The sequence below is a fragment of the Ctenopharyngodon idella genome, chromosome 5 (genome assembly GCF_019924925.1).
Source record: "Ctenopharyngodon idella isolate HZGC_01 chromosome 5, HZGC01, whole genome shotgun sequence".
Classification (NCBI taxonomy): Eukaryota; Metazoa; Chordata; class Actinopteri; order Cypriniformes; family Xenocyprididae; genus Ctenopharyngodon; species Ctenopharyngodon idella.
Genome location: NC_067224.1, coordinates 43916783 through 43936871, shown reverse-complemented (window position 1 = coordinate 43936871; position 20089 = coordinate 43916783). Strand labels below are relative to the sequence as shown.

Here is a 20089-nt window from a genome sequence, read left to right as displayed (position 1 = left end):
CATCCATCGTTCTCTCTACCCATCTATCTATCTGTCTATCGTTCTATCTATCATTCTATCTATCCACCCACCCATCTATCTATCTATCGATCTATTGATCTATCGATCTATTGATCTATCTATCATTCTATCTATCTACCCATCCATCCATCCATCTATCTATCTGTCAGTCATTCCATCCATCCATCCATCCATCCTGTACATTTATCCCTTACATTGAAATATTTTTATTAAGATCAAGGAAAATTCTCATAATATGAGCCCTTTAAGATATTCATCATATTTAATCACATTTTGGTTTGTTAGCGGTTTACATGAATATTCCTGTGGTGCAACATGAGTGTTTAATATACATTTTTTTTAATACAAAATGAGCTTTGCTTTATATTTCACCACTTTGAACAATCTTTAATCTCATTTTCTGTCTCTCAAATTCTCTCTCTCTCGTCCAATATCGGTGAATCCTCAGAGAAAGAGCAGTTCTCCAGAAACGGAGGAGAAGGTGAAGAGGTTGAGGAAGAAGAACACCGAACTCGCCGTCATCGCCAAGCGTCTGGAGGAGAGAGCGCGAAAACTGCAGGAAGCCAACCTGAAAGTGGTGCGTACTCATTTATGCATCTTCAGGGTGTGGAAGGTATTTTTTTTAGCTCTTTAAAGGTCCCGATATACTTACGACAAACTTCTTTTTTGTTCTTCATTTTGCGGTAAAAAGAAGTTGAAATACCTTTGCAGCGATATACTGTTAACAAACATTTCAAGACCGTCCACGCTGCATATGTAAATATGTGCTGCGCTTTCCTCTCAATAACACAATAAACACACAACAAAAATGACAGTGGTGAGAAAACAGCAGTTTGGAAAGCATCTGATCATAGTGACGTGGATATGTTTGCGATTCGGCACTCCGGTAAAGTCACGTCACGTTTATTTATATACCACTTTTATACAATAGATTGTTTAAAAGCAGCAGCTTTACAGTATTAAACATGAAAAACAGTGTCAGTGTTGCTTTCAATTAGAATTACAACTACATTTTCTACCATAAAGCGGCTCTCCAGTGTGTTCATGTTTTTACTCACGAACATCTGACCTCGAGGGACTGAACAGGAGAAATGAACCGGAGAAGATTTCCATGTCAAAGAAGGTGGAGCCTCAGAGCCACACCTACCTATTATCTATCCGCATTATTTCAGCTTATGTTTAAAATAATCATGTTTAACAATAGAATTCCTGGTGAAAAACTACATTACCCATGATGCTGTACAGAATATTACATCGTTTCTCCATCGTTTTTAATAATGCTGTTCGCAATGCTTCATGGGATTGTAGTTCTTTCCCTCATTAAAACCGTTAAGTTCACAGTCTTGTACTTTTGTCTTTTTGTCAGATTTTCAATTTTTTTTTTTTTTTTTTGCTTCAAATCAAATTTGTAGTGTTATGATTCACCTTGTAGCCGATTGGCTTGGTTCATGGCATCTTAACTCCTTTAACGAAGACTTTTTTCTAAATCTCTATGAGAAAAATGATTGGAAAAAGTACTTCCGAAACCAGCTCCGCTAAAAAATGGGGGCGGGCACTAAGGCAAATGAACTGGAGAAGATTTCCACATCAAAGAAGGTGGAGCCTCAGAGTCACGCCTACCTATTGCATCATCACCACGGACCAATGGTAGTTCGATGGCGTTTACCAGCCAGAGCAAACTTTTCCGGAAAGTTCGCTTGGCAAGCTGTTTCAAACTCCCGAAACAAACTCAAAACAAACTTCGTTTTGGCCTGATTTTGTTCGAAATGAAGTATATCAGGTCCTTAAGGCGAGACACTTCAGGCAAAACCATTGTTTTTTTTCATGCACTGGTCAATTTTGAGATTTTGGGCTATTTCACTTCTATAACAGTCTTCTTTCAGACTAGTGGAATGAAAACATCCAAAATACAAAGTGTTTTTTTTTTTATTTTTTATTTTTTTATCTACTTTATCTATTTGCATATGTAAATTTCAATTTCAATCCGTATCTTTAAAGGAGGAGAGTTTGAGCTTTACACACACCAAACTTTACTGTCTATATTCTGAATGGTTTGTTCATATATCATTCGCCTGATTCATTACTCCTAAAAACATGGTAAATGTCTTTTCATTTCTGTCTGACAACAGTATTTTCTGATTTATGGAGTGATAAAAAGAGAAATCCAAAAACTGTCAACAAAATTAAACTAATGTTGAATCTGGCTTTATGCAGTGTTCAGATTTCTGTTCTGGAATTGTATGCAAATTAGTGCATATTAATTAGATAATGCATTATTTGTCAGAAAACTTATGATACAAAACAATTGCTATATTGTAATGTGATTAATAGATATCACCATACTGTCCCAGCTGATTGCGTTTTTTACACTATTCACCTGTTATTTTGCCTTAAATGCATTTCAGTCATCAGTGTAAAAGTAAAGGGATCTCTTAAAGTTGGACTTTATTTGAGATCTGATTATGAAGGCATAACATGCATCAGTAAATTATGACAATATATTACTTTTTAATGGAACTATTCCTTTATTTTATTGTTGGATTAATGAACTAGTCATGGTCTACCCTTTTGCCTTTGCTGGATGTTGAAATTCTGCATCTGTATGGATCTCAGCAACCCATCCAGTGTTTACTCCTCAAACACAGTCATTCAGTGCTCTCTTGTGTCTCAGATATAAAGGCAAACCACAGAGTTTTTATTGATGGTTTTGTGTTGACTTTGTTCTGACTGACCGTGACTATTTAAATACATTACAGGTCTATTGTTAAACAACCTTCAGTTTTACAATGACATTGAGCTTTTGATGTAGAGCGACAACACTGGATACATAACACAAGACAAATCTACACACAGAGAAGTGGATGATGACGTGAGAGAGTTTAAACATAAAGACACTGAACTCCTCACCCTTTGTATGTGTGTTACACTGTAACTCTAGTCCACCTGTACGGCCACCTGTTGGCTCTCTGATGCTCATGGGTAATAATGACTGACGGTCACAGCACAACAGCTGTTATCCGTTTGTATCAGCACACACACGCACACATGCTGGACATACAGATGGACTACTGTCACTCCCATTGTTCCTAGTTAAAGCTGATTCTGTTTTAAATAGTTCAGAAGTTTTAGTACTTTAGATATGTGTTGATGAAGTAAAAACTCCATTCATTTTCTCCATAGGGAAGTTGATTTTGAATGATAACTTGTAAACTTTTAAAGACAGCCCTACTGTGAGCTCCGAGGTTGTTAATCGATAATATTTGCATCTTTTGAAGATGTCAGCTCACATTATTTCAGCTTTTGTTTAAAATAATTGTGTTTAACAGCGGTAAAAACTACATTACCCATGATGCTATGCAAAAATTCCACCAATCAGAGTCAAGAAAAGCAACACGCTTAAAAATAGCTCTTTAATGCTTCATGGGATTGTAGTTCTTTCCCTCACTAAAGCCGTTAAGTTCACAGTCTTGTACTTTTGTCTTTTTGTCCTATTTTCAAAAGCTTTTTTGCTTCAAATCAAAGTTTGTAGTGTTGTGATTCATCTTGTAGCTGATTGGTTTGGTTTGTGGCATCTAACTCTTTAACGAAGAGTTTTCCCCCATGGGAAAAATTACCGGAACCAGCGCCGCTGAAAACGGGAACGGGCATTATTGCACTCGTATATCGTTGTCATCTTCAGACGGTTAGAATTTTCGCCAACAGACAGCGATGACATCATTTGTGATATTTGCATATCGAACTGTGATTGGCCTTCATTCTTGCATTTGTTGTTCTTGCAAATTCAAGAGCAGCATCTGAAACGAAGCATCTGATTTGCTGTTTTATCTGAAGGCGTGTCATCTGTGTCATTTATGATTGGTAGAATGCTGTGATTGACAGATGATGTTGTTATACTGTACCTCTGCTGGTGTTTCCAGGTAAATACCCCTATGCCGGTGAAGCCGGGCGCTGTGGAGCAGTACAAGCGTGCGTTTGCCCGTCAGAGAGCCAGAGACCTGGCGCAGCACGCAGACACACTTCTGTGTAAAGATAAGCAGATCGCAGCGCTGCAGCAGGAGTGCAGACAGCTAGAGACGCGGCTGGGACAGGGGAAGGTACACACAATCACACCTCACATGTTTTAATTAGTCATATTTGCCAAGTCAAGCAACACTAGTACTGTTGATTTATGTATATCTTTGGATTCTTCAGAATTGATTTTTGCCAAGACATTTTAGTCAGCCATAGTCTTTTATTTAATTTTATTTTATTTTATTTAATTTTTTTATATTTTATTTTATTATTTTATTTTATTTTATTTTTATTAGGTTATTTTAAATCAGAATCAGATTAGATTAAATTTATTTTATTTTATTATTTTCTTAATTCATTTTATTTTTTATTTTATTTTACTTTTTTATTTATTTTTATTATTATTTTTATTTTATTAGGTTATTTTGCATCAGAATCAGATTAGATTTTATTTTATTTTTAAATAATTTTATTATTTTATTTTATTTTATTTTTTATTTATTTCATTTTATTGTTATTTTTTTATTTTATTTTATTAGGTTATTTTGCATCAGAATCAGATTAGATTAAATTACATTTATTTTATTTTTAAATTGATTTTATTTTATTTTATTATTATTTTTATTTTATTAGGTTATTTTGCATCAGAATCAGATTAGATTAAATTAAATTTATTTTATTTTTAAATTAATTTTTATTTTATTTTAGTATTATTTTTATTTTATTAGGTTATTTTGCATCAGAATCAGATTAGATTAGATTACTTTTATTTTATTTTATTTTTAAATTTATTTTATTATTATTTTATTTTAGTATTATTTTTATTTTATTAGGTTATTTTGCGTCGGAATCAGATTAGATTTTATTTATTTTATTATTATTATTATTATTATTATTATTATTATTATTATTATTATTATTATTTTAGACTGAATCTGTTCTTTTGTTCATATTGTTTTTGTTGTTGTTGTTGTTGATTTGTTTTTATCAAGTTATTAAAATATCCAGTCAACTGGAATAATTACTAAGTATATAACTTGAATTCTGTGCCTTTGCTCTCATATTTCATGTCTCAGAATATATGACCATCTGGATGTTTGTAATAATTACTAAATACATAACATGATTTCTGTGCAGTTGCTCTTATATTTCAGCTCTAGGTTCCCTCTTGCATTTTCATTAGTATGACTCATGTCTCCACCTGCTGGAGATGTCATGTACTGCACATAGTCAGCATTTACTGAACACACACTTTTAAGTACATATGCATTAAACTGGCACAGAAACTAAATTCTTCTATTTAAGTGATCTGTAAAACAAGATGCTTCTAAAACTGTGAAGGTGTGAACGGTTGTCTGTGATTGCTCTCCATGTCTCGCTCAGGGTCCTGTGGGAGTCAGCGAGTTCGAGCGTCTCCTGAAGGAGTCTCAGAAGGAGGTGCTGCGTCTGCAGAGACAGCTGTCTGTCACCTCCAGCAGTGCCACAGCAGAAATCCCTTCAGAGAGACAGGACAGAGACCACAGGGTAAGTGCCATCACAAAACATTGAGCAAAAATGATCACTCTTTGATATGTTTATATATGAAAGACATCAATATTCTTGTTATTCATTATTACACGAACGGGAATCCATGAACCGCATTATTACACAGCATTCAAAGGCTGCATGATATATTAAAACCACTTCTAAAAAATGCTATTGTGAAATCACAAAGGCTGTGATTCGGTTAAATAAATATATGCTACTGATCATCAAGTTTAAACCCTCACCGTACATGTCCACATGTTCTTGTTCAAGAAATTACAGTGGCTGTAGCATTTCTATCGTAAAGAACTGGCCAGATATTAAATATTAAAGGATTAGTTCACTTTCAAATGAAAATGACCCCAAGCTTTACTCACCCTCAAGCCATCCTAGGTGTATATGACTTTCTTCTTTCTGATGAACACAATCGCAGATATATTAATAAATATCCTGACGCATCCGAGCTTTATAATGGAAGTGCTCCGGGGGGTTAATAAAAGCCTTCTGAGGCGAAGCGACGCGTTTGTGTAAGAAAAATATCCATATTTAACAAGTTATGAAGTCAAATATCTAGCTTCTGCCAGACCTCCTTCCGTACTAACCATCCTGGTTTAATCCTCTCAGTCCACTGGTGAACTGTCATAATGCCGTTACTGCTCCACCGTCTCTCTGCGCTCTTATGTGTCATTGATATAAATGGATATCTAGAGGATTCTTTCCTGGGTGGAGTCTCTTCCTCTGTGAAGGAGTCGGGATTATTGTGCATGTGTTTATGACGGCTCTGTTCCTGTGAGGTTTTTCAGGGCTTATTTTGTGTTTACACTGAAATGAATGTTGTTTCTGCTCTTATGTAATGGACTACACTATAATCTGTAATACTGGCTAATGAGCAGCTCTATATACTGAACCCAACACTCTGTGTGTGTGTGTGTGTGTGTGTGTGTGTGTGTGTGTGTGTGTGTGTGTGTGTGTGTGTGTGTGTGTGTCTCTGTGTGTGTGTCTGTGTGTGTATACTTGTACAACTATCTTTATGTGGAGCGGTTTGAGTTTTAGACCATTGGAGTGAGGTCAAAGAGAGTAAAGTGAGGACATTTTGGTCGGTCGTCACTTTCTGAGACCCCTTTAAAGGCCAGTTTAAGGGTCAAGTCTTGATTTTAGGGATCAGGTTAAAATTAGGTCAAAGGTTGTTTTAGGGTAAGGGTTCGGGTTAGGCTCTTAGCTGTGATGGGTAGAGTTGGGGTAAGGAGCTGGAGATCACATTGTGTCAATGAATGTCCTCACAAAGATAGATGTACAAAAAGTGTGCATGTGTTCATGTATGTGTGCATGTATGAGTGTTTGTGTATATGTGTGTGACGTGTGTGTGTGTGTGCACGTTTGTGTATGTGTGTGCGCGTGTTCATGTAAGTGTGTGTGTGTGTGCGCGTGTTCATGTATGTGTTTGTGTGTGTGTTTGTGTAAGTGTGCGCGTGTTCATGTAAGTGTGTTTGTGTGTGTACGCACGTTCATGTATGTGTATGTGTGTGTGCGTGTTCATGTAAGTGTTTTTTTTGTGTGTGTGTGCGCGTGTTCATGTATGTCTGTTTGTGTGTGTGCGCGCGTGTTCATGTAAGTGTGTTTGTGTGTGTGTGTGCACGCATGTTGATGTATGTTTGTGTGTGCACGTGTTCATGTAAATGTGTTTGTGTGTGTGTGCGCATTTATGTATGTGTTTGTGTGTGCGCACGTTCGCGCGTATGTGTGCATGTGTTTAAGTATGAGTGTTTGTGAGTGTGTGCGCATGTGTTTGTGTGTGTGTGCATGTTCATATGTGTTTGTGTGTGCGCACATGTGTTCATGTATATGTTTGCGTGTGTGTGCATGTTAATTTGTGTTTGTGTGTGTGCATGTGTGTTTTTGTGTTTGTGTATGTGTGTGTGCATGTTCATGTATGTGTTTGTGTGTGTGCGCGTACGTTCATGTGTTTGTGTGTGTGTGTGCATGTTCGTTCGTTCGTTCGTGTGTGTGTGTGTGTGTGCATGTTCGTTCATGTGTGTGTGTGTGTGTGTGTGTGTGCATGTGCATGTTCGTTCGTTTGTGTGTGTGTGCGCATGTTTGTGTGTATGTGTGCATGTTCGTTCGTTCGTGTGTGTGTGTGTGTGTATGTGTATATGTGTATGTGTGCATGTTCGCGTGTGTGTTTGTTTATTTTGGATGTGAAAATGCAATAACCAGTCACTTATCTCTGACTCAACCAATGATGTGAGTTGGGGGCGGGACTATCTATTTTGGTGACCAATAGCAGTCAGGGGCGGAGCAGAAGTTATGGTAGGAGTGTTTGGAAATAAATTATGCAGTAGTGGTGCAGAAAATATCACCATTTTGCAGTTGTGTGTGCATGTGCACATTTGTGTGCCAAAGGCTTCAACTTGAGGTTAGTTAGTGAAATGTGTCCAAACTTTGGACTGCTAGTGTATATTGCAGAATTTTTGTTGCATATGAACAGATAGAATGAGAATATGCCCAATTTACTGACCATTTGAAGTTTCAATCTCAGCCGTCCACATCGTCTCTGTAAAGCCGTCTCTGGATGAGAATGCCAGTACGGGTAATCTGGTCATTTGCGACACACACACACACACACACACACACTCAGGGAAAGAAAGGGGCCATGTTGCGCTCTAATCCCCTTTGACAGCAGAATGGTACGGTCCCATAATCCTCTGCCTGTTGCCGTGGTAGCGTTGAGAGGGTTTTGGATGGTAGCTACGACTTCGGCCCAAAGCAAACCAAAGATTCCCGCAGTCAGAGAGCCGTCCACACGCGGACACTTCTCTTTCCGTCAGCTCACAGGAGAGGGGTAGGTGTGCGTGTGTGTCAGATAGTCAGATTGTAGTTTCTGTAGTTCCTGTAGTTTCATGAATGGCGTAATGATGTAACATGCATGTGTTATAAGAGGTTGAAGAGTCTGTGTGCGCGTGCCGACAGTGCGGGACAGATTATAACACTCACCTGTCCTGTCATCGCCAGCGTATGATTACGGCCCTGCCAGCTTGGATTCGGTGACAGATCGTACGCATGCATTAGTGTGCATGAGCACGGAGCTGCAGAAGAGGCACTTTTAGGCCTAGTTTGGATGACGCTTTACAGAACGTAGTGTTTTAAAGTGATTCGGCTCGGCCAGATGTGGGAGTTTGGTGCCAACTGGTGCCGACAGACAGATTTTGCAATAGGTAAGGCAAAATGTAAGAGATGCATGCTGACAGATAAACTCTCTGAGTTTAAGTGCATTTGATGCATGTGCTATAGAAGAAAACCAGCGGCAGGCAGGCCAATCCATTAAGGTGCTTTTTAAAGAAGTGATCCAGTTACCCGTTTCAGTAGTCCACGGGGATTACAGCAATGTGCTTATAGCCAACGCAGGCCGGTGTATGGGGTCGGACCGCCTTAGTGCAGCCACAGGCTTGATGAAATACGGCTTAAACCCAAGGTTCGGTTTCAGATCGGTTTATTTGAGTCTTAAAGGTGCAGCTGTATAGGATGTTAGCTTTAGCCACCAGCAGTTTAACTTGTAATGTCGGTATGAATGCTCTCATACGACCCCATGAAATCAGAATGGGATTGTTGTTGCTTTAGTTCATGCATGTTAGATTTGAGGCTTATATTTATATGCTATATAGATAGAAACTTTTTGCAGATATGCAGATTTGAACTTCCAGGAACTTCTACTCTCTACTTGTCTATTTTTATCTAATAATGAATCACACTCTAAATTGAACTCCTCTGTACAGTTCAACCTGTCAGTGGCTAGCAATAGCAAGTAGCATGTTGTGGTTCATGGTTGAGACATAAAGTCTTTTTTTAATTACATTCTCTATCATTATCTTATATGTAGTGTTTTTTAGGATCACATGAACACTGAACTCACACGTGCACATACGCACAGACCTGTTCGTAACTTTAATGCAGTGTTTATGAGATTCTTTCAGCCAAAACCATGTATTTTTTCATGCACTGGTAAATTTTGAGATTTTGGGTTATTTCTTTTCTATAAACATCTTCTTTCTGACTAGTAGAACGAAAACATCCAAAACACACATTCAAGTGTTTATTTTATTACACTTTGCATATGTAGATTTCAATTTCAATCCGTATCTTTAAAGGAGGAGAGTTTGAGTCTCCACTTCAGCAGCTTTACACACACCAAACTTTACTATCTATATTCTGAAGGGTTTGTTCATATATCATTCACCTGAAATGTATTTAACATGGTAAAAATATATTTTTTTTTGGAGTGATAGCGAAATACATAATCCTTTTTATAAAATCTTTAAAGGTGCAATATGTAAGATTTTTGCAGTAAAATATACAAAAACCACTAGGCCAGTGTTATATATTTTGTTCACTTGAGTACTTACAATATCCCAAATGTTTCCAACTATTTGTAAATCGTGAGAAAATTGACATTTTAACCAAGGCTCCGGGACGTGTGAGGAGTCGCCTGTCAATTGCGTCATCGGTTATCATCGGTTTCCGGCTTTATTTTGTAGAAACCATGGAAATACCAAAGATGCTTTAATATTTACATGTTTTAATAGACAAGGGAGCAACTGTTTTGATATATTTATAGACAGAAAACAAATTATTGTTATATAGCTCAACACGTTTAGTCTTATTGTTTATATCTAATTTTCTTGATTTTTTTTTTTTTTTTTTTTTTTGCGAGTACCATGCTTTACCATGCCTCAGAGAAAAACACTATTTTGTGAAGTAGCTAACATGGCATAATCAGATGCAGCTTTATTTTTAGTAGCAGTAATACAGCATTTACTCCATCATACAATACGTTTTAAAATTAATTTCATGCCATTTATCAACACAAGCCATCCAGCATTTAATATGATATTCTAAAATCGATCTAGTTTACTGCAGTGTGTAACAGTGTCTCACAGCAGCCTCCGAGCGAACGCACAGAGTAACGTTATAACATCATTTTCAACACACTCAAATGTATCTAATATGATAAACAGAGCTGCGTTACCTCATACTCATGACCGGAAAAGCGGAAGCAGCGCCGGCGACTGTGGCATAATAAAAGTCCCGCTGCTCGTGAGGCGTGTGTTGCGCAATCGCTCCGGTGGCCTCGTTCAGCTCCCACAACACTCGATCCTGCTCTGCTTCATACTACAGTAACGTTAATAATCGCATCCATGAACATGATTTCTTCTATTTCAATTCTTTTGCATCATCCTTTGAGGTGAAGACCACATGTCCCAAGATTCCGCACCGTAGCTTGGCGTCATCAAGCTACGCTTTTGTTTTGAATAGGCCTCTAGTGACCTCTAGCGGACAGAAATCCTACATACAAATAATTTAATAAAAGCGGGACCCGCAGGTTGGAAAAAAAGCTGACCCGCGCATCACTAGAGTGGATAGTAACTGAGATTTTGAAGCCCAAAAAAGCACATCCATCCATCATAAAAGTAATCCATCTGACTCCAGGGGGTTAATAAAGGCCTTCTGAAGAGAAGTGATGCATTTTTGTAAGAATAATATCCATATTTATAACTTTATAGACTATAATCACTATCTTCCGGTAATGTCCGTCCTCGCGTTCACAAGAGAGTGGTGTTGCAGCATATGACGTAGGATGTAGGAGTAGCGTAAGCTTAGGTGAGAGTCGACACCTCTCGTGCTTCAAACAAACTCAAGCTCCTCCCACATTTCTCTTTAAATATTCTCCTTATAGACTTCTAATCCGTGACCGGTGTTTTGTTTTGCTCTATCCTCTGCTCTTCCGCATTCGTCAGTACATCATGCATCAGGTAAAAGTTCACTCTTCCGCCGGAATCGACTTGTGTACGGAAGCCAGTGACTCTCATATATAAAGTTATAAATATGGATATTTTTCTGTCAAAAATGCATCGCTTCACTTCAGAAGGTCTTTATTAACCCTCTGGAGTCGTATGGATTACTTTTATGATGGATGGATGTGCTTTTTTAGGCTTTAAAATCTTAGTTACTATTCACTCCCATTATATAGCTTGGAAGAGCCAGAATATATTTTAATATAACTCTGATTGTGTTTGACTGAAAGAAGAAAGTCATTTACACCTAGGATGGCTTGAGGATGATTAAATTATTGGATAATTTTCATTTTTGGGTGAACTAACGCTTTAGTGAACTGTCATTTATCAAATAGGGAAACTATGGAGTTTTTTTTACCCTGTTCTCCTGTAGAGTCTTGTCTACCCAGCGTTTCCCAGCTGATAAATATTGCAGCTGCATGTGTCTGTCAGTTTAATTAAAAGTGGACGCACAAATCTGTCATTATACGGGTGTTTTAGGGACGTTGGAGTGTGAGCCTGGTAAACTGGCTAGATGCCACTCCTGCGCTTTTACTTGTTTCCTTCAAACGTCAGATCATTTCATGCATTAAAACTCCATCACAAGCTGTGTGTCAGATCAAATGAAACATAAAAGGCAGATGCTAAAACAACTGTAGAGGAGTTCCAACTCAAACAACACAAATCACAAACTTTAGAAGAAAAGTGCAACATTAACTCTACAAACATAGACCTTATTTCTTTGATTTATTAATTGGATTATAATGATACTATAGTATTCTGTAGAGCTGCTTTACAGCTAAAATTGTATTTGTTTCATAATTGAAGAACTTTGGAACATTAAAGGGGTCATGAACTTTTTTTTTTGAGGTCCTCTTATGTTAGAAATATTTTTACATCAAAAAAACAGATGTGGGGGCAAGTCACACATGTTCAAGTATTAAGTCACAGTGCAAACAAACCAAGCAAGTCAAGTCGAGTCCTGCTAAGGGTCAAGTCACGTCACAGTACCAAACTGAAACAAGTATATTTTATTTTTGCCACAACCTTATTTATTTTTCCCTCAGAAATGAACTTTCTTAATTATATATTTAAAATAAATGAAATAATAAACTTTCCAGTAGGTGGCAGCAAATCACTGTCTTAATGAGTTAAATGGCTGATTCATTCAGGAATGAAGCAAGAAAGGGTCACTGAATCACTGAACCGATTCGTTCAAAACCCCGGATTCGTTCAGTAACGAAAGTGTTCAGTGTGTTGCTCGGAGACTCAGTATCACATTGGCAATTGTGCTGATATTTCGGAGGTATTTCTGAATATCATGTTCAAATAATACAATTCTGTACAGTAAATTGTTTTCCATCATTACAAAACGGGACATATTTGACATTAAAGCAATATTTGAGAGGCAAATGTCAGCGAATTTAAAGTTTGATGACGTTAACTACAAAATATGAGATTTATCATTAATAATCATTTTAATTTAATGACATTTTTAAGCTCCATTTAAAAAAAAAAAAAGTAATATAAAAGTGCATGCTCTTTTGCACATTATTTCTCTCTCTAGATATTAGTCAAATTAACTACAACAAACATGTTTTCTTACATACCTTTCCTTTTTGAAGTGGTGAATGAGGTAGTGATGGGCGTGCAAATCTCCTTTTTTATGAATATGGTCAGTTTCAAAGTGTTTATATCCAAAAGAAACCATCTTGGGAAATTCTCTTCTACTCTTTGTATTTGGCGTGCTTTATTTCTGTGCTTGTGCAACGTCATGCGAGTCCCCCACCTCTGCAAAAAACATCCTAATTTAGAAGTAATGTGCTATTTTTTTTTTTTATCCTGTTTTTGACCCTCTCAGACTCTACTTTGAGGTAAACACCCACTGCTATGGTTGTGTAACAGTTTTGCATATTAAAATCATTTTTAATGTCCCTGCCATTAAAAGGCCATTAAAAGTCCACTAAATATTTTGCAATTTTAGGCTTGGCCCATTTTTAGAAATGTCCAGTTTCATTCTAAAAGTTGTAACTTCTTCCTGAGTCTCTCCATCAGTGTCGACTCCGGTTTGAACAATGTAACGCTGAACACCGTTACTGACAATCCTCATTTTGGCTGCGTGAGATTCTCCAGCTTTGTTGTTGTTGAGCAACCGAAGCATGAGCTGTTAAAGCTCCGCCCTCTTCTGGAAAGGGGGCGGGAGCAGCAGCTCATTTGCATTTAAAGAGACACAAAAACGGAATGTTTCTGCTCACACCCAAATAGGGGGAAATTTGACAAGCTATAATAAATGATCTGTGGGGTATTTTGAGCTGAAACTTCAGACACATTCTGGAGACACCAGAGACTTATATTACATCTTGTGAAAGGGGCATTATAGGCCCCCTTTAAAGCGCTGTAAAAACAAATGTGACTTGACTATTATTATCTTCAAAACCTTCATCAGACATCAACATGATATGATATTATTGATTATTATAAGGCATATATTAGATTGTCGACATTTGTGCAATTGTGAAACTTTCCCTTCACTACAGAATTATTATATTTTTTGCATTTTAAATAATAAATGGTAATGTTCATTTTGATATATTCTCCATTTTCTTTGAGTTTAGGAAGGGAGGTGCTAATAAGATCCCTAATGGCAATAAAAAAAGAAGTCCTTCACTCAGTTCTGCTTGGTTAATTCATCAAGTGAACCATTTTGGTTATTCAGGCGTCCACAAATGACAGATTTCAGCCGTATGTGGACTAGCGTGTGATAAGCCTTCAATTAGAGCTAATGAAGGTTTTTATGCTGCCGATCATAAACGGTTTAAGCAGATTTATCATTTTGCATTGCGGTGTAACTTTTGCCTGTTACTGCTGCTTACATTGTGTATTACAGATTCTTATGAAATCTCATTGGTAACCCTTTTTCATTAAAGCCTTTTTATATATATATATATATATATATATATATATATATATATATATATATAAAATGCATTATTAAAGTATTTAATTATTATTGAACAAAGTATAATGCATTAAAACACATGATAAACAACCAATTTCGGATGTAACAAGGAATCTGGAAATATTGTAATGCATTTTAACTTTGGTTGCAATTATTTATGAAAAGATATAATGGATTATTATGTACATTATGAATATCTTTATAATGCATTATACATAAAGGCTTTAAGTACACTCTAAAAAATGCTGGGTTAAAAACAACCCAAGTTGGGTTGAAAATGGACAAACCTAGTGATTAGGTTAAATGTTTGACCCAACATTTGACCTGCAGTTTTATTTAACTCAACTATTGTTTAAAAATTACTACATGTCTGGCTTAAAATGAAACCAAAATCTATTTGGGAATTTAAAAATCAGACACATGATTACTAGAGACAACAATAATAATCAAAAGGTTTATTGTCTAATTATTATTCATTAAACTTATTAATAAACGTTCATTTATTAAACATATTAATAAATGTTCATTTCCAACATATTTTGGGTTCATTTTAAGCAAGCAATACAGTAATTTTTAAACAATGGGCTATATGCAGGAGCGTTCTTTAGAACTTCCGCAATAATATAAGCCAGCTGGAAAACTTCCGGTGAGATGTCATTTGCTGGTGTGCTGAGCATCAGTAGTGTAATACTTAGTTTATAATCAGAATATAGTCACTTAAATAGACAGGCATAGCATTAATGTAGTTATTCAAACGTAAGACGGCATAAAAAATAAATAAAGACGTACCTCACTGTTCCTCAATTTGACCATCAGTTTCGTGTGAAAAAAAAAAAACATCAAAAATTAAATATTTATTGTGCACCTTAGTTTAATTGAATAAAATGTGTTTTCACAAGTGTGCCAAAATCATTGATCTTGCGCTGCACTGACTGACAGCTGCTGTGATAACAAAGGGAGAGCGCAGTGCTCGCTTTCTGTGTAATTCATTCACAAGAAAAGTTATTGTTTTTCATAAAAGTACTTCATACTTCACATTGACAAAATGTATTTTTAAACCTAGTTATTTTATAATGTTTAATATTTAGTCAAAACCGAAACGATTAGAGGAAATCGCTGATATATGTGCAAATAAATGCTACTCTGCCGCCACCTGCTGGTTATAGTGGTAATTATTTAATTAAATAAGTGTTTTCTATCAAATGTTGAATTTCCTACATTTTGAAATGTTCGGTTTTACAAATGGGGATGAACAAGTAATGTTTGTGGTCATCACATTAAAAATAACATTTGAAGTGCTGGAAAAAATAATGCGTGTGCGTCTCTAATTACAGACACAGTGTTTTTTAAACTGTCCCAATAGCTTTGTCTTTATTGCAATCAATAAAACTGATTTATTGGCAAATTAGGTAAATGTGATAACTGCATTAAAATATGAATACAACATTAAAAAGTCATCCTCTGATGGTTTTGTGTCGATGTAAAGCGTGTACAGAATGAACAGCTAACAGTTCACCGGAAATGCCCGAGCTGGTTTAACAAAAACCAGGAAGTAACCGTGCATATAGTCAATAGTTTAGTTAAATAAAACTACCAAGCAGGTTGGGCAAACATTTAACCCAATCCCTGGGTTTGTTCATTTTCAACTCAACTTGGGTTGTTTTTAACCCAGCATTTTTTAGTGTATTTTCTACACACTATTTTTCACTTACTGTACATTATTGCAGCTCCTCTATTTCCAGTCTGTCCGAAACGCACTGATTTCTACAAAGCCCCTCCTTCTGAAAAGCTCAGAGTATTCTGATTGGCCAGCAGACCCAGTGCGTTGTGACACCTCAAACATGTCGGAAATGTAACACCCCCTTATCATAATGCTTCAGCTCACAATGCATTTGTAAACACAGTTAATAATAACATAACTGGTTTTACCATATCAGTTCAAACCCGAGTCAGATTCTGAAAAAGCGTGTGATCAAGCTGATCAGAATCAACTTTGCAAGAACGACTTGATCAGGCCTTTGTATACAGCCGGCGTTAACTATACAGTACAACTGATGAGCTTTGTAACTTTACAGATCTTATACATGCACAAACAGACACATTATCCTCATTATGGTATGGATCTGTTTCAGTAGACGTCATGAATATAACTTGTATAACTGCTGTCATTTGGTCTGTTGGCCAGTGAGTGAGAGTGTGATATGCTAATGAGTCTGCAGCAGCGTCTGAATGCTGACATAGCTAATGAACGACTCTCGGTCCCGGCTGTGCTGCGTTGGCTCTTTGATCTTGTTACCAGGTCGTGACTTTGGCCACAGTGGAATAGTTCCACTTAGAGCGTAAGTAGGTATGGCCACTAAAATTAGCCACTAAGGCATTTGACCCTTGACCCTCTGAGTAAAGACGAGCTGAGACCAAATGTCATCTTTTCCCATGACTGATGTTCAAACAAAAAAATAGTTAAATGGCCTAAAAGTAGAAAGGCAATCTCATGAAAACTGTGAAGAAATGTCAGTGTTTTTGTTTTTGAATATGCAGTTTCACTCAGAAATAGGTCACATTTTGGACCTAAAAAGAATTGCATGTCATGTCGACTTGAAGACCGTTAAGAATTTTTGCTTAACTATTTTCATAACTAATTCTTGACTCATATAAAAACCAACCTTTGTCATTATGGTAAAATTTATTTATTTATTTAAATGATAAAGTACAATTGTAATTATATATCATGGTAATGTTTGTTTCATGCATTTATTTTTATTTGTTTGTTTGTTTTAATCCCAGATTCATTGTACTGTATCTGGGCAGGATGGTTTTCATTTCTGTATTATGAGAATTTGATATTTTTGATTCAGGGGTTTGTAATCAGTATATGACTTAACATGGTGTAGCATGAGCCTCTGTGACCCTCTGCTGCTGCATGTTTGGTTGCAGTTTATAAATATTTTATCTTTTTTTTTTTTTTTTTTTTTACTTGCAGGTTGCATTTGAAACCCCGCCCACAGTAGTAGATGAGGCCCCAGTTAAGGGGGAGGAGACTCCTGCAGAGGGGGAGGAGTCCGAAACAAATGTAAAGCCCGAACAGGGCACAAGCTCCACCCACCAGGAAGAGCAGACCACAGAAGAGCGTCTTCAGTTGCTGGTAAGAGTCACATGATCACAGGCATACACAAACACTGACATCTCGGGCATCAGATTTTGCACTCCAAGTAACAACCAACCAACAAAAATGTCACAGTACCTGAATTCATGGGAGTCTGGGACAAATAAATTAATAAAATGGGCCTGGGAGAAATAAATATGCACAGAATTTCCAGTCATGGAAAACCTGGAATTATAGGGGAATTTAGAAATTTTGATGGAAAAGTTAGGGCTGTCGATTTAACACACTAATTAGATTAACTAATTACGGTAAAAAATAACACGTTAAAATTATTAACGCATTTGGCAAACTTGCCCCACCCCCAGACCTGTGTAGGTCATCTGACATTTCATACAGTTGATGGATAGTGAATATGATGCAGGGCAACAAATCACTGCGTGACGCCGAAATGCATGGGCCAAAATGCCCCAGTTTGAGTTTGAGTCATGTTTACATCATATGATATAGTGAAGCTATATCACACGAGTGCCATTTTTGTCCCGAAGTGCAAATGCAATACTAATTTTACACAACAGTTCAATAAATAAGAAGTTAATATTGTTATTTTAGACACAATATTGTCTGTTTTTGCTCAGTTTTGCCAACAAAAATATAAAGACAAGAACTGTTCATCTCCGAGCAAGACACAGCGGCGTTTCATTTCTGAATCTGCGTTGTAAACGAATTGAGTGAACAAATGATTCAGTGGAACATTTGTAAAGAGAACCATTTACTTCACTCCTGAATGAATCAACTGTTTGAACGAATTCAATGAATGAATCAATGACTTAATCATTAAGACATTTACTGTCACATACTGGCAGTTTTAGTTTCTTATTTAGAGTATAATTTAATTAAAAAATAATTTCATATTTCCATATTAATTAACAAAATAAATAAAAATAAAACATTTAAAGGTATAGTTCACCCAAATATTAACATTCAGTCTTCATTTACTCACCCTCATGGTCCAAAAGTTTGTGTAATAAATTCTGTGTTGAATCAAATAAAATATTTATTTCTGAAACTAATTTTTTGTATTTTGATGCTTTGCACAATGAATTTAAAATATCTTTTGGGGGTCATTTCTCAAGCCAAATTTGATGTGTGATTAATTAATGATAATTAATCACCACATCATGTAATTAATTAGATTAAAAAAATTGAATTGCTTGGCAGCCCATATATATATATATATATATATATATATATATATATATATATATATATATATATATATATACAAGACACTTTACAATAAGTAACATTAGTTAACTACTTAGTTAATATGAACTAAGAATTAACAATACTTCTTCAGTGTTTATTAATCTTAGTTAATGTTAATTTCATCATTTATTATTAAAATCAAGAGTTGTATTTGTTAACATTATTTAATGCACTGTGAGCTAACATCAACAAACAATCAACAGCTGAAAGCGAAAGTCATAAAAAATGCAATGCTATCCAAATTTAATATATGTTGAATATATTTATGTTTCTGAACAAATTGTGTGATGTTCCTGCAGGAAAGTGAGTTGGGCAAGAAGAGGAAAGAATGTGAAGTTCTTGAGCATGAGGTCCGGAAGAGACAGAAACGATGTCTCGATTTGGTGAGTGTCGTTCTCTTATTTTAATGCGTACAGTGCATTTCTCCTGCGTGTCAGACTGAAAAACTCTCTCTCTGTGTGTGTGTGTGTGTGTGTGTGTGTGTGTGTGTGTGTTCACAGGAGAACCAGCTAGTGGACGAGCGCAGCAGAAATGAGCACTTAGTGGAGGAGGCAGAACTCCTCAGGAGAAAGGCTCAGCTGCTTGACCAGGTGAAACGCTCACCAGTCGTTATTAAAGAGGACCTATTATGCTTTTCGTACACATCTTTAGTGTGTAATGTTGCTGTTCGAGCATGAAAAAGTCCCTCCAGCGGGAGTTATTCTCTATATCAGTGTCACTGTTTCTGAACTCCCTGAAACGCCTCCATTGTAGTCTTGAGTTTTCTTCCTCATTTAAATAATTCCCACCCAGAAAAAGGGGCGGGGCCTGGTTGAGTTGGTTAGTAGTGTGTTGAAACTCACAGTTATGGTAAGGGGCGGGACATTTCTCAAACACGCTCAAAGCGCTTGACCAATCACAACACACTGCTCCAGCCGACCAATCAGAGCACATTGTGCTTTTCAGAAGGAGGGGCTTCATAGAGACAGGAACTAAACAGAGCGTTACTGACAGACTGGGAAGAGACGAGCTGCAACAATGGAGAATATGAGGAAAATAATGAACATTCAAGCAGGAAAACCTGTTCTAGTAGAGCCCAAATCAACATCAAGACTTAAATAGGGCATAACAGGTCCTCTTTAACACCTGTTTGCCCCTATAGCCTTGTTGCAGTGTATTATTATTTAAGTAATTTACCTGCAATTGATTTAAGAATACAAAGTCCTCTTTAAATTGAAAATGTAGTTTGTTTATGCTCCCTCTGGGTATTTAAAGCCAGTGTAACCATAAGGTGTTTCTGTAGTCTCAGGCTGAAAATGAGGAGCTAAAGGAACAGCTCTGTGTTTTGAGCGCACAGCATAGTTCAGTTTTGGAGGAGAACCAGCGACTCCGTGCAAAGCT

At 36.6% G+C, this 20089-nt stretch overlaps 1 protein-coding gene and 1 long non-coding RNA gene across 12 annotated transcripts in view; one reads left to right on the top strand and one right to left on the bottom strand.

Annotated features, from left to right (window-relative positions):
• The window catches only part of LOC127513072 (peripheral-type benzodiazepine receptor-associated protein 1), a 125717-nt gene that overhangs the window by 61767 nt on the left and 43861 nt on the right, over window positions 1-20089 (top strand). For all 11 annotated transcript variants that reach the window (XM_051894557.1, XM_051894564.1, XM_051894554.1 and 8 more), the window contains 7 exons: window positions 470-598; window positions 3939-4115; window positions 5416-5556; window positions 17321-17482; window positions 19009-19092; window positions 19210-19299; window positions 19992-20089. The exon at window positions 19992-20089 is cut by the window's right edge and continues 25 nt beyond it. In XM_051894557.1, coding sequence (XP_051750517.1) covers window positions 470-598; window positions 3939-4115; window positions 5416-5556; window positions 17321-17482; window positions 19009-19092; window positions 19210-19299; window positions 19992-20089 — 881 coding nt within the window. The remainder of the gene's footprint in view (window positions 1-469; window positions 599-3938; window positions 4116-5415; window positions 5557-17320; window positions 17483-19008; window positions 19093-19209; window positions 19300-19991) is intronic.
• On the bottom strand, window positions 258-4051 carry LOC127513136 (uncharacterized). The gene is made up of 2 exons (XR_007930344.1): window positions 3921-4051; window positions 258-3815 (listed from the first exon to the last, which is right to left on the bottom strand). It is a non-coding gene; the product is annotated as an uncharacterized LOC127513136 (long non-coding RNA).